General features: G+C 42.6%; 2 protein-coding genes across 3 annotated transcripts in view; one reads left to right on the top strand and one right to left on the bottom strand.

Moving 5' to 3' along the window:
* Positions 1–630: 630 nt before the first annotated feature.
* GINS3 (GINS complex subunit 3) lies at positions 631–6,491 on the bottom strand. The gene is made up of 3 exons (XM_081202206.1): positions 6,250–6,491; positions 3,872–4,105; positions 631–1,898 (listed from the first exon to the last, which is right to left on the bottom strand). Exons 1-3 carry the CDS (start codon positions 6,436–6,438, stop codon positions 1,668–1,670), a joined length of 654 nt encoding a protein of 217 aa, XP_081058332.1. The 5' UTR covers positions 6,439–6,491; the 3' UTR covers positions 631–1,667.
* PRSS54 (serine protease 54) overlaps positions 6,201–13,712 on the top strand; it is a 23,496-nt gene continuing 15,984 nt past the window's right edge. The window contains exons 1-2 of one of the 2 annotated variants that reach the window (XM_081202200.1): positions 6,201–6,320; positions 9,882–9,939. Coding sequence is in view for 1 of the 2 variants with exons in the window: in XM_081202199.1 (XP_081058325.1) it covers positions 8,018–8,086; positions 9,882–9,939 (127 nt within the window). In the remaining variant the exon portion in view is untranslated. Of the gene's footprint in view, positions 6,321–7,982; positions 8,087–9,881; positions 9,940–13,712 lie in introns of those variants that run through there. The other variant, XM_081202199.1, reaches the window with a different exon arrangement.

The following is a 13,712-nucleotide window of genomic DNA, read 5'->3' as shown; positions in this document are numbered from 1 at the left end:
CGTTTTAATTTCTAGATGACTTTTCAACATTAATTAATTTCTGGCCCTGCACACAGGTGCAAACATAATGTTCTCCCAATTTCCATCTTCATGTGTTGCCTCCTCTGAGAAAAATGAATCGCAGATGGCCTGGTCGGACTCCGAATGCCTGATCAAACACAGGGACAGACTGAGCAAAACGTAGAGCAAGTAACAGCTCAAATGACAGACACAAAAGGCTGAGTTCAGCCTAGAAGAACTAACTGAGAAATATCAACATCAAACCTTTTCTTGTTGTGTACTTCTAAAAATACAGGAAGAGGTTGAGAAATGCTAGAAGGGAGGATGTGGCAAGCACTGGATATATGGCAAGAGATGTAAAATATACTCCTGTTGTCCCCCATCAGCAGAACAAGAGGCCAATCAGTTGGCAGGAATCCAACCAAAATCTGCCTCTATTCCATCATAGTGTATGAGGAGTGCAACTTAAACAAGTGCTTAGGCCCACAACAAGGAAGAGTTACATCAGCATTTCAATATGTTTTCCTCCTGCCAGGGGCAGTTCTGATAGGGCCACTCTGGCTTGTGCAACTATGAAGCCATACTAACAGATATGAACGATTCAGCCTCAATAAACAGGTATAGACAGGCTTGCTTTTGCTAAAATCAGTTTTATTTATAATGCAATGCTAAACAAATTGTAAAAGGGAAACTGTAAAAGGGATTACTAATTTTCACCTACACTGAAATTATGCTCTTAAGGATGGAACAGAACCCAGAATGCAAAATCTGGAACCTGGAGATTCCCAAGACCGAGGATGTTGAAGAGAGCATATACTTTCTTGGAAAGTAGGGAAATCCATGCCAGGGGGATGGTACAGAGGGGCTTATGGGTTGTCAAGCTGAGTCTGCAGCAAAGGCAGAGAAATAGGGGGCAGGAGTGGGACATTTATCCCTCCCTCTGCCAAAATAAGCAATACACAATGGAAGCAAGGTAAAATGTCATTCAGATTAAAAGCGTAAGCTGTTTAAGAGCAACAGCTTCCTCCAATAAATTGTGGGAGAAGCAGTTTTGCGAGTGCTGAGAATTCTCAGTTAAAAGATCCCAACTCCATTCAGAAAACTGCATTTCAAAGGACTGGGAAAGCTGCCCACTAAATTTAGTAGAGTAGTTAAGCCCCTTGGACAGGACGTCTTGCAATGGGCAGGCACCAAGAGGCACATAAAAATATATCGGAGATGCCTTTTCTCCCTAAGAAAGATCACTTTTCTAGCAAATAAAAGCAAAGGCAATAACCTGGTAGACTATGTACAAATATTCCAGTGATGATTTCTGAGGGCAAACTCATTTGCCTGAGAATTGTTCATCCTTTTGCCCTGCATTTCTAGAGTTGTCACTTGAAAGATTAAAACATAGCTGCATTAGATTGAATAAAATGTTAATTATTGCCCAATAAGATTTGTTCCAATTGATTGTATCCATTCAGACAAAAACCCAGAATAATCTTGCACGTCCTTTAGAAGAGTGAGTGGACGGGTGCAGGCCACACAGTGTTAGCCAACATTCCTCAGAAATATGCTCTAGTTTAATCTCAAGATGTTACCAGGGAGATTTTCAATTCATAAGATGAACATCATTTCCTCTTTTGTCTCTTGCCATGGAAGTATCAACTGTGCCTTTCATGCATTCAGCTGTCCAAGTCAGAAAATTTTCTCTTCTTGTAATTCTGGATTAGGCTGGATGCTGTGATCTGGGAGGCCTGACCCTTTTCCCAGCACTGGAAGTCATTAAGTCCTTTCTGGCCTGCTTGAAATAAGGCTCGTTCCAACTCATCCAGACGGGCCACCAGCACAGACGTGTCCTCATTAAATGCATTCTGGGAAGAGTCCATGATGCGACGGAATCGGCCAATAAATGTCTGAAGAGGGAAGCAGAGTTACTTAGAATAGAAGGAAGTCCTGAGTAGGCTCAAGTAGCCAAAGGGAGTGCCAGGCTACACACAGGGCCAGTTTAACAAACTATAGCAGCAGTTGGTGGGTGGGTGACTTTTTCCAGCCCAAGGTCACAGTCCATCATGGCCAACCTTCTTGGGGCTGCATGTTAGTGGGGTCAGAGGCAAAAGCGGGAAGAATAATGGATGCAAGCCTAACCTTTGTACAATGGGCTACATTTCAGCCACACAAAAGTCAGAGATTTCTACACACACACACACCTCCACCCAGGGAAGCAAAACGTATTATCACAGATCAAGGACCCACTCCAGGCAGGCAAAAGCACTCAAGGAAGGCATGGAACAAGGCTGGTGTGGGTCCTGGCCTGGGAAGAGACAGAAAGATCTGGGTAAAGTTAGCTTCTCCTTTGACTGTGGGTTGCTGTGGCTGAATTATGAGCATAATGATTTGTGACCATAGTAGCATCTAGGCCATAGAAGGCCATTTACTTAATGTTTAGTTTTTGCAATGCATCAATGCAGCTACCTCCAATTTTCTGTGCTTAGATAATACCATGTTTAGCTGTCTAAGAATAGAATTTTAAAACAGGAAAGAAATGATATTCTACCAAACGAAGGTGGGACTTAAAACTTTTGGAGATAACATGCCCTCCAAAACACTAGGAAAAACTATCCAAATTGGTCTTTAGTGTACCATGCAAAGTATGCTCCATTTGAAGCAGGAGAGGCAATTCAGGTGCTTGACCACTGCCTGGAGCTGGTAGTGTGGACCGATACATTAAACTGAATCTGGACAGGAGAGAGGTACTGTGTGCTGCAGGTACTCAAGTCCAGGTGGTAGGGAGATGGGTTGGTACTCCCCTGGAAGCATCTAAGTTACCTGAGGACCAGGTGGACTTGGTGGCTAGGAAAGCCTATGTCCAGCTCTGGTTGGTATGGCCCTTCCTGGTCAGGGATAGTTTGGCCACAATGATCCAAGCTCAGGTGACTTCCAGACTGTACTACTGCAATGCACTTGAAGATGGTTTGGAAGCTGCAACTTGTGCAGAATGCAGCAGTGACACTGCTGATGAGTGCCAGACACACATTACAACAGTCTTGAAAGATCTGCAGTAGTTGCCTAACCCAATTTGGCACTGACATACAGGGCCTGAAATGCCCAAAATATATGAAGATACACCTCCTTCCACATCAACCTGCCTGTGTGTGCCAATGTACAGTGGCCAGTGAGAGGGCCTTCTCTGTGGTGGCTCCCAGGTTATGGAATGACCTCCCCTCCCAAGTTTTATCTTGTGCCACTACTGTGTGCTTTTAACTAGGATATTTCTGTAACCCACCCCAGGGCCATTTAGGCTATTACTACAAATAATAAACAAACAAAATAATTATAAGTAAATCTAGATAAAGTGTAGCACTGGATACTGACATGAATAAATGCTACACACTTTATTTTCCAAAAATGAGGACGCAGCCACTGTCACCTCTTTGTCACAGCAGCCCTGGGCACATCCTGCCATGTCTGACGCCCAGTGAGGCTTATCTATTTATGTCTGCATAGCCTCTCCTACACTCCCATTTTAAAACCGTTGTGAACTGTAGATTTGGAGTGACAAGATCCTGCCCAACTCGTTCTACCCTCCCCACCCTCCTGTTTTGTTGAACATCCATTCAGATGAAGAGTGCTGAAAAACTTGAAAGCTTGCTCAAAATTTAGTGGCACTTTGGTTGGTTCTAATGAAGGTCTTTGCCATTTGGCACTGAAGCAAGTGTTGTACTTGCCATGATAAGTCAACAAAGCACAGGGGAAAATTGGGTGGGAAGGTTGCTATGAATGTTTAACAGCTCTCAAAGAGCAACACTTCAGTACCAAAAGAAACCATAGCACAGAGAGCTCAGAAGCATTAAGGGGAAGAAGACTTCTGTCAAATTTGGTGTTTTACCTGCAATATAGTCTGAGCTAGTTCAGTATTTTCAGGACTGTCAAAATTCAGCAGCTGGGAGCCAAATCCATAGTAGTATGGCCCCAATTTATGCAGGTCAACCACATTGGCATCTGCATTTAACACCGTCCGCCAACTCTCCTTGTAAATCTTTGGCAATTCCACAGAAAGGATCCTCCGTTTGTTGTCATATAAGCCTTTGGCCAGCCAGAGGGGGATTTCCAGCTTTGAGCCCTGCATAAATCAAAATACAAACAAGGTGAAAACCATCAATAAGCAGTATACATAAAACTGTAGCAGACTTGCAGCCGTGTTATGTACTCCAAGAAACTTGCATTGGCTGTCATAGTAACTTGGAAGCAAATTTGTTTGCAGCCTAAAGAGAAACTTGCACAAACAGAAACTTCACTGAAATTGTAGGGATGAAGCACATTCTGCCTCACATTTGGGATGTGGTGTAGGACAGGGAAGCAATATAAAGTGATTCTAACATTTTGGGAGGGGGAGTTGGGGGATAATAGTTTCAGACATTCCAACAAAATTGTACTGGCAGTGTCTCCCAGATGAACAGGTGAAATTAAGGAACAGACAATAGCAGACTTTCCATACGTTTTAGACTACCAGAACAGTAACGAAAATATGTGTTTATACACTATAATCTTAAATGGTTTGACACTATTGGGATGCTTGATTTGGGTAACCCTACTAAAAGTTTTTTTTTTATTAATTGTGTCAGGATATATTTCTACACAAAATGGCACAGGGAAGTGTATAGATGTATATAAAAAAGGGTAGGAATGAAATAAAGAGACTGGAAAATTACAAAATTAAAATCATTCCAAATGGAGATATCAAACTTTAAAAAACAATACAGTACTGTGAATAGAATGTTTTTACATTTTAACTGTAATAATATCTGAGAATTTGATTAAAGTTACTTCAGAAAGACAAAAGAAAAGGATTAACTGTTACCAATCTATAATGAAATGGTTTCAGGCTTTTAAAAATGGATTTGAAAGATAAAGGTCATACATAAAGGAATAATATTTTTATTGCTCTAGAATTTTTTTTTAAATGGTTCTAAAGTAAGGTGCACCACAAATTCATGTGTGTGGTAAAAAGTACAGAAAATGTAAATTAAGACATTTGCTCTAACTTTCATGCCATATAAAGAGAGCCAGTGTGGTGTAGTGGTTAGAGTGTCAGACTAGGACTCAAATTCCCGCTCAGCCATGAAGCCCACTGAGTGATCTTGGGCCAGTCACAGTCCTCTCAGCTAAACCTAGCTCACAGGAATGTTGTGGGGATTAAATGAACAGGGAGCTGTGCAACAAATGATAAATAACCTCATATTTCAGTGGGAAGGTGCATGTGGCTGAAACTGTTAGCTACAATAGCTTTACAGCTGTAGTTCCCAAGGAAGTTGCAGTTCAAAAGAACTGGAGACCAGCAGGTTGGGGACAGCCCTGAAGCTACAGAGAGGAGGAACCATGTCACACCACTGGTCCACCTAGCTCAGTACAGTCTACACTGACCGGCAGCAGCCCACTGGGGTTTCACGAAGGCTTCTTCCCCGGCCCTACGTGGAGATGCTAGGGATTGAACCAGGGACCTTCTGCATGTGAAGCAGATGCTCCACCACTGAGCTGTGGACCCTCCCTCAAGATGGACCCCTCCCTTTCCTCAGGTGCCAAAGTTTGGCTGAAGTCTAAAAAGGTTTGGGCTCTACTCTCTTGAGCCAGAGCAAGCCTTAGCCTCCCCTCCCCAGGAGCTCCAAGCCGGCTTGGAGCACCAGCCACAAAGAAGCATGATCTACTTGGGTTGCCCGTCCAGAGCCCAATGGCACACAGAAGCCTCATGCTCCGCTGACCTGCATGCAGATGCATTGCACTTGTAAATGATTTAGGACCTCATTAAGGAAAAAGATTAAAAAGAGAAGGCTTGAGTTACAAGAACATGAACAGCTGCCCTTGCTGCTACCTTCTGCATTCATACAATCATAGAAGCTGAAAGGGACCCCCAGGGTCATCTAGTCCAACCCCCTGCAGTGCAGGAATCCTGCCCCCACAGCCGTCTCTGGTTGAGCTCCACCTACCAACCTTCTGGTTAACAGCCAGATGCACCGACCCATTGTGCCATTTCAGTCACTCAACTATCTTGGGTCCCCCCACTGAAATCCCGGGATTTGTCATTGTCCTCCGAGACACTTCAAACTCAACCCGGAAACTCGCTATGGTACCGAAGTCGCATTATAGATCTATGGGCAAAGCCGATTTGCACGGAAGTCTGAACCTCCCGTTCTGTATCGTCACTTCCGACCTGAAGCTGTCGGGAGTTGTAGTCATTTCGTCCAGGAGGGTGGCGGGATGTTAGCTCACCTCAGGGAGCGCGTTGTCTGAGGAAGCGGCGGCGGCACTGGCCGCTTTACCCAAGACGGTGGCGAGGCGAGGTAGTTTGATCTCAGCGCGGCACGGCAGCCTCTCTTGCGACATGAGGATGTCTGCCAGAGAGAGGAAGCTCTCCTCGGTCCCCAGCGCAGCCTCCACCGGCGTGTAGGCCTCGCCCATAGCGCCGCTACAGAAAAGCCCGCGCTTGGTTCGCGCACGCGCACGCCGCCCCTTGTCAATGGCTCCTCCTGCCGGGGGGCGGGGCAGATTGCGCGCCTGCGCGGTGGGCTCGCTGCTCCAAAGTGCTTGGCTTGTGCCTTTGCGTGTTCGGGGTTCACTCGCCCTTTTCAAGGCTGCAGGCCTTCTTGGGGGTCTCTCCGCTCCGCAAAGAACGGCTGATTTATAAACTTTCAATTTCAATCGTTCTTGACGCAGATATTACAGTATAATAGTTCCTAAACCTTGGTGCAAATCTGGCCACGAAGCTTAAATTAATTTACAACTAAATAGTAAAGAATTTACTAAATAGTAAACCTTGTACGATTTTTTAATGTGGCAGCACCTATACTTTGGGACTCTGCCTACTTATATCAGGCAGGCGCCTTCACTGCACTTTTTCCATGCCTGCTTAAAACATTTTTGTTTAGGCAAGCCTATTGTATGTAGAATGTGGACATGTGTTTTAATCCGGTTTTTAGTTTATTGCTGGTTTTAATTATTCAAAGGTTTTAAATAGTTGTCAACAGTTTTTACTGACAATTTTATTGTTTCATTCTTGTTTCATTGCTTTCATTTTTTTATTGTTTCAGTTTTTACAGACTTTTTTCATTCTTTTTCATTCATTTTTCATTCCTGCATTCTCATGAGGGAAAGTGTGGGACACACACACAGGATGGTAAGGTAAAAAAAGAGCTAGCAGTGGACACCCATTTCTCCACCAGAGTGTAGCAACTGAGCCAAGAGCGAGTCCTATTTGCATGTCATGGGGGGGAGGGGAGGGTTAACCTCGTGGCAGTTTATTTCCTGGGGTAAAATCTTAAAAAAAGCTCAACAAGTTTGGTCGGCCCCCACGGCCCTTCACTTCATCAAATCTGGCCCTCTTTGGAAAAAGTTTGGAAACCACTGCTAGCCTTTTCTTATCTCAAATATGTTCCACAAGGCAGTAGGGGTTTAGGATCAAGGTTTTCCTTCTCCTAGATGGGCTACCTTCCTAGGTTGACAAGCCCTATCTGCTCCTACACCATGTGCAGAAACCGCCTTCTTGAGCCTGTCTTCGCATGTAGGGGAAGTCCCTAATTCAATGAGAGTTTGAGACCCATTGGCTACCCTCACCAGGTCTTTTCTTCTAGAAAAAGAGGTGCAGGAACTTGACTTTTTTTTAGGGGGAGTGCCTAGCCAAAGTTGTCGAGTTTTTTTAGGGGAGGTCATCCCTAGAAAAGCTCTTCATAGAATCATAGAATCATAGAGTTGGAAGAGACCACAAGGGCCATTGAGTCCAACCCCCTGCCAAGCAGGAAACACCATCAGAGCACTCCTGACTCTCTTCTTAGGATTCAGTAATGATCCTGGGGTCAGATTAGCCTTAAAGTTAGGGAATGCAGTCATGGATTCAGAGCAAGAAGGGGAACTACAAGCAGGTCTAGTCCTAGAAAGGTTATTGGTCATGAGGGTCATGATGCCAGCAAGAAGGAACTCCAGCACCGTGGCAACCACAACCTAACAATAGTTGAGTCTGCAGTGTCAAATTCTGGCAAAGGGCATGGTCGCTCCGGGGGTCTACCTGATGGCAGGAAATCAGAGGTCACAAAACCAAGCCAAGACCTCTTTGGTAAAAGAAGGCCGAAAAATATAAGGTTGCTCTTGACAGAATAACTTGGGAGATGGAATAGGAAAAGGCTAACAGAAAAGAGATGTGTTTTAGAAAGAGCAAGACAAGAACCACATAATGGAGTTTCTAGGAAGGTCAAACAAAGGAGAACAAGAGACAGTGTGGTGTAATGGTTAGAGCAGAGCTTTCCAAACTGTGTGTCATGACATGTTAGTGTGTCAGCTGCAGTGTGTAGGTGTGTTGCAGGAATGCTCCCCGCACTTCTCCCAGTGTTGGAAAGGGGTTAGTTTAATCTCCAGTTTGCTGGTAAAACTGAACTATTGTGTCATGAAATGATGCATGTCTAAAGTGTGTCATCAACATGGAAAGTTCTGGGCAGAGTGCTGGAATAGGACCCGGGAGACAAGGGTTCAAATCTCCATTTGGCCATGAAATTCACTGGGTCACCTTGGGCCAGTCACTGCCTCTCACCCTTACCTACCTCACAGGGTTGTTATGAGGATTAAATGAGGAAGGTGAGGATCATGTACATCACCTTGAGCTTCTTGAAGAAAAAGGTGGGATATAAATGCAATAAAGAAAGAATAAACGCAGGACAAGGTTTCAAGAGAATTGGCCATTGGTCTTCATCCATCTGTTATACTGGTTGATTTGAGTACAGTATCTTACTTTTCAATCCACTGTGGGAGGAGGGACACCTCAAGCCGCACCATAACCCTCTAGTTCAGTCTTTTAAAACGCAATGGCCTCCAAATGTTTTGGACTACAACTCCCATCAGCCCCAACCAGCATAGTTATCATTGCCATATTTCAAAAAGTGAATATCCAGACAAATAGGCACACATGCACCTGCCGAGGTCTTTGTGGTTTCCACAGGGTCTCCTCCCTGTGCTGAAATTGATCTTGAAAGCAGCATTCTGTTGTAGTCAATAGAATAAGTTGCAGTGCCCATGACAGCTCCTTTGGTTTGCAAATTGTCCATGGGTCCCAAAAGGTTGGGGGCCCCCTGCTTTAAAGCAGTGGCTTTCCAATTTCCTACTTCCAGGCAACCCTGCACCACAATGATGGGCCTTCCAATAAATCCCCCCACTTCTGATATGGAATTCCAATGCCGTTTTGTGGAGAATTCTGGATCGCCCAGTTCATGTTCAGCAGTAAATAAAATTGTGGGATCATCATTGTTGGCCCATTTCTACTGTGTGACCGAGAACACACCCAATCCTCTTGCAACTATACATTGCAAGGGAAGAGGAACAAGAAAAGCTGAATCAGACCAATGGCTTATCTAGTCCAGCATCATCTTCTCACAGTGGCCAACCAGCTGCCTGTGGGAAACTTTGAAGCAGCACATGAGCACAACAGCACTCCACCCACCTGTGCTTCCCAGCAACTGGTATGCGGACATGAGGCCTCTGACAGTGGAGGTAGAACACAGCCATTGTGGCTAGTAGCCGTTAATTGGAGAAGCTTGCCTGCCATTCCTGTGCCTTTCCTTGAGGAATCCCTGAAAGGCCTTCCTGAAGACATTTTGAAAAACCATTGTACTAAAGATGATGACAAGTGGTGTCTGTATGTGTTGCCTAAGAGAAAAGGTTTCAAGGTAAAAACTGATCACTGTAACACTAGCAGCGGCTTGCTAGACATGCTGCATTTGCTTCTCCAGTGGCTATGGGATTGATCTGGGCTTCGAAACAGAAAGACTGACTTCTGCTGAAGATGATGAGAGAATGAGGAAAGGTCCTGGGAAATGCCTGTGCCGAGCTTACCGTCCGCTGCTTCTTCTTTTTTCTAACAGGGACAATGCATAGGAAGCCTGTTTTTGTGCTGCTCCATCTTGCCCTCTTCAGCGGCTGGTGAGTGAAGAATTTGGGTCTGACCTTGCAGCAGAACATTGGCCATGGGCAGTAGAGCAGTAGAGCTAAGAGACCTTTCTCGGCCCAAGGATGCCGAGAGGATCAGAAATGGGGTGGGGACACAAAGCAACGAAGGTGGACATTGCTAATATTTTGTGTGTGTTTGTGTGTGTTGTAAGTAGTAGTAGTAGTAATAATAATAATAATAATAATAATAATAATAATAATAATAATAATAATGGTAGTATCTGCTAGCGCTGCCACATTAGATGACCCAAAATCCAAATAGTGCATAATACCATAATAAACCAAACTTTTGCCGACCTGGTGCCTGCCAGACTTGGGTTACAACTCCCATCAGCCTCAGCCAATGGCAAGGCATTATGGGAGCTGTAGTTCAAAACGTTTGGAGGCTGCCAGGTTGACAAAGGCTAACATTAACAATGTAAACTAGGCAAACTGGTATACTTGCCCTAGGTCACATCTTTAACTGCTGAAGCAGTTTTCAGAGTAGATGACACAAGTTCTCCCCTTCAGGTAGAATTTGTTTTTTTTTTTATGATAATTTTTATTAATTTTCCAGACATATAATAAAACACAAACAAAACAAAAGCATACAAAACATACAAACGAATAAACATGTATAATTACTTAAACTTATTTTCCTAAACCTTCTTTCCCGGACTTCCCCATACCTCCCTTTTTCTGCATCCTTATGTTAACCCTTTCTCAGCAACCCTTCATTCAATTAATTCAGTCATTTTCATTATGCATCCTTTAAAGTTATGATTTACCGCTGCAAAGCTCTATTTCTTATAACCATGACATCTCAGCCATCATCAATTTTACAACAGTCTTTAAGGTATTTTTTGAATTTCTTCCAGTCTTCTTCCACCGTCTCTCTCCCCTGGTCACGGATTCTGCTGGTCATCTCTGCCATTCCCATATACTCAATCACCTTCGCTTGCCATTCTTCCAGAGTGGGTAGCTGCTGCGTCTTCCAATACTTTGCCAGAAGGATTCTTGCCGCTGTGGTAGCATACATGAAAAATGTTTTGTCCTTCCCTGACACCAATTGGCCCACCATGCCCAGGAGAAATGCCTCTGGCTTTTTCAAAAATGTCCATTTAAGGACCTTTTTAATTTCATTATAGATCATTTCCCAGTAGGCCTTTACCCTCGGGCAGGTCCACCAAAGGTGGTAGAAGGTACCTTCAGTCTCATTACATTTCCAACATTTGTTACTGGGCAGATGATAAATTTTTGCAAGTTTGACTGGGGTCATGTACCACCTATAAACCATTTTCATTATATTCTCTCTTAATGCACTACAAGCTGTAAACTTGATACCTGTATTCCACAACTGTTCCCAGTCATCAAGCATTATGTCATGACCTATGTCTTGTGTCCATTTAATCATGGCTGATTTTACTATTTCATCTTGTGTATTCCACCTCAGCAGCAAGTTATACATTCTCGACAAATTCTTAGTATTGGGTTCTAGCAATTCTGTTTCCAATTTCGACCTCTCCATCTGGAAACCTATTTTCCTGTCTTGTTTAAATACCTCGTTTATCTGATGGTAATGCAACCAATCTCGTACCTTAGACTTTAATTTATCAAAACTCTGCAATTTAATTCTTTCACCATCTTGTTCTAAGATTTCACAATACTTTGGCCAATTGGGTTCCATATTTAGTTTTTTTATCTCTTTAGCTTCCATTGGTGATAACCACCTAGGGGTTTTACTCTCCAGCAAATCCTTGTATCTTATCCAAACATTATACAGTGCTTTCCTCACAATATGGTTTTTAAAGCCTTTATGCAATTTTACCTTGTCATACCATATATATGCATGCCAACCAAATCTGTTGTCATGCCCTTCCAGATCCAAAATATCTGTATTCTCAAGAAGTAGCCATTGTTTCAGCCAGCAGAAAGCTGCCGATTCATAGTAGAGTCTCAAGTCCGGCAGGGCAAAACCCCCTCTATCTTTTGCATCAGTTAAAATCTTAAACTTTATTCTGGGCTTTTTGCCCTGCCAGACAAATTTTGATATGTCTTTTTGCCACCTCTTGAAGCAATCCATCTTATCCAAGATCTGAAGTGTCTGGAATAGAAACAACATTCTAGGCAATACATTCATCTTGATAACAGCAATTCGGCCTAACAAGGAAAGTCTCAACCTTGACCATATTTCTAGATCTTTTTTCACCTCTGTCCAACATTTTTCATAATTGTCTTTAAATAAATTTATATTTTTAGAAGTCAAGTTCACACCCAGGTATTTCACCTTTTTTGTTATTGTTAAACCTGTTTCACTCTGAAACTTCTCTTTCTCTGCCGTTGTTAGATTTTTCTCCAACACTTTGGTTTTTTGCATATTCAATTTAAATCCTGCTACTTGACCAAATTTCTCAATTAGTTCTAAAACTCTTTTAGTACTAGTCTCTGGCTGTTGCAAAGTCAATACCAGATCATCTGCAAATGCCCTTAATTTGTACTCTTTTGTTCCAAGTTCAACGCCTTTAACCAATTGGTCCCCTCTAATCATGTTCAGCAAAACCTCCAGGACTGTTATAAAAAGTAAGGGTGATATTGGGCATCCCTGTCGTGTACCTTTTTCTATAGGAATCTCTTCCGTTACCACATTGTTAACAATCAACTTTGCTTTTTGCTTAGAATATATAGCACCTATACCGTTTTCAAATCCTTGGCCTACCCCCATCCCTTGGAGATTCTTTTTCATAAAGGTCCAACAGATATTATCAAAGGCTTTCTCCGCGTCCACAAAAATTATAACTGCTTTTCTATTAATCTTTACTTCCAGCAACTCTAAAATGTCTATAATGTTCCTTACATTATCTGACATATGTCTCCCTGGGAGAAAGCCTGTTTGGTCCTTGTGAATCTCCTGCACCAAAACTCTCTTCAGTCTTTTTGCTAAAATGTCTGCAAAAATTTTGTAATCCACATTGAGTAATGATATAGGGCGGTAGTTCTTAACCTGATTCTTTTCAGTCTCTGTTTTCGGTATAAGTGAAATAAAAGCTTCTTTCCACGATTCGGGTGCCTTTTTCCCTTCCAAAATTTCATTACAAACTTCCTTTAATGGTTGTACTATCCATTCCTTCAATGCCTTATAATATCTGGCAGTCAATCCATCCGGGCCTGGAGATTTTCCCAATTTCGTGTTCTGAATGGCGTCCTCTATTTCTTGTCCTGTTATTTTCTCATTCAAAATCCTTTTACTTTGATCTGAAATCTTTGGTAGTCCATACTTTTTAATAAATTCTTCTGTTTCCTGCTCGTTAACCGGCCCTTGTGCATATAATTTCCTGAAAAAACTTTGAAAACAGTTGTTTATCTCATTTGGTTTGTGGATAATTTTTCCTTCCATTTCCAAACTTGTCACAGTATTCAATTTCTGTCTCTTTTTCAATTGCCATGACAGAAGTTTCCCACATTTGTCTGCTGATTCAAATGTTCTTTGTCTCATTTGCTTTATCTTCCATTCTATCTCTTGATTCATCAGTTCCATATATTGTGTCTGATAATATTTTATTTCTCTCAAAATCTCATGAGACTTTGGTTTGGACCTCAATTTCTTTTCAGCTTCTTTTATCTTTTCCAAAAGTTTTTATTTTCTCTCATTCTGTTTTTTCCTCTTTATGGAGTTTTGTTGTATTAGGAAACCTCGCATCACGGCCTTGCTAGCGTCCCAAATTATTCTTTTTTCCACATCAGTTCTCAAGTTTATCTCAAAATAGTCC

Source organism: Podarcis bocagei (genome assembly GCF_964188305.1).
Source record: "Podarcis bocagei genome assembly, chromosome: 7".
Lineage (NCBI taxonomy): Eukaryota > Metazoa > Chordata > Lepidosauria > Squamata > Lacertidae > Podarcis > Podarcis bocagei.
Note: the sequence above shows the minus strand (reverse complement) of the source record. Positions and strands in the feature narration are given on the sequence as shown.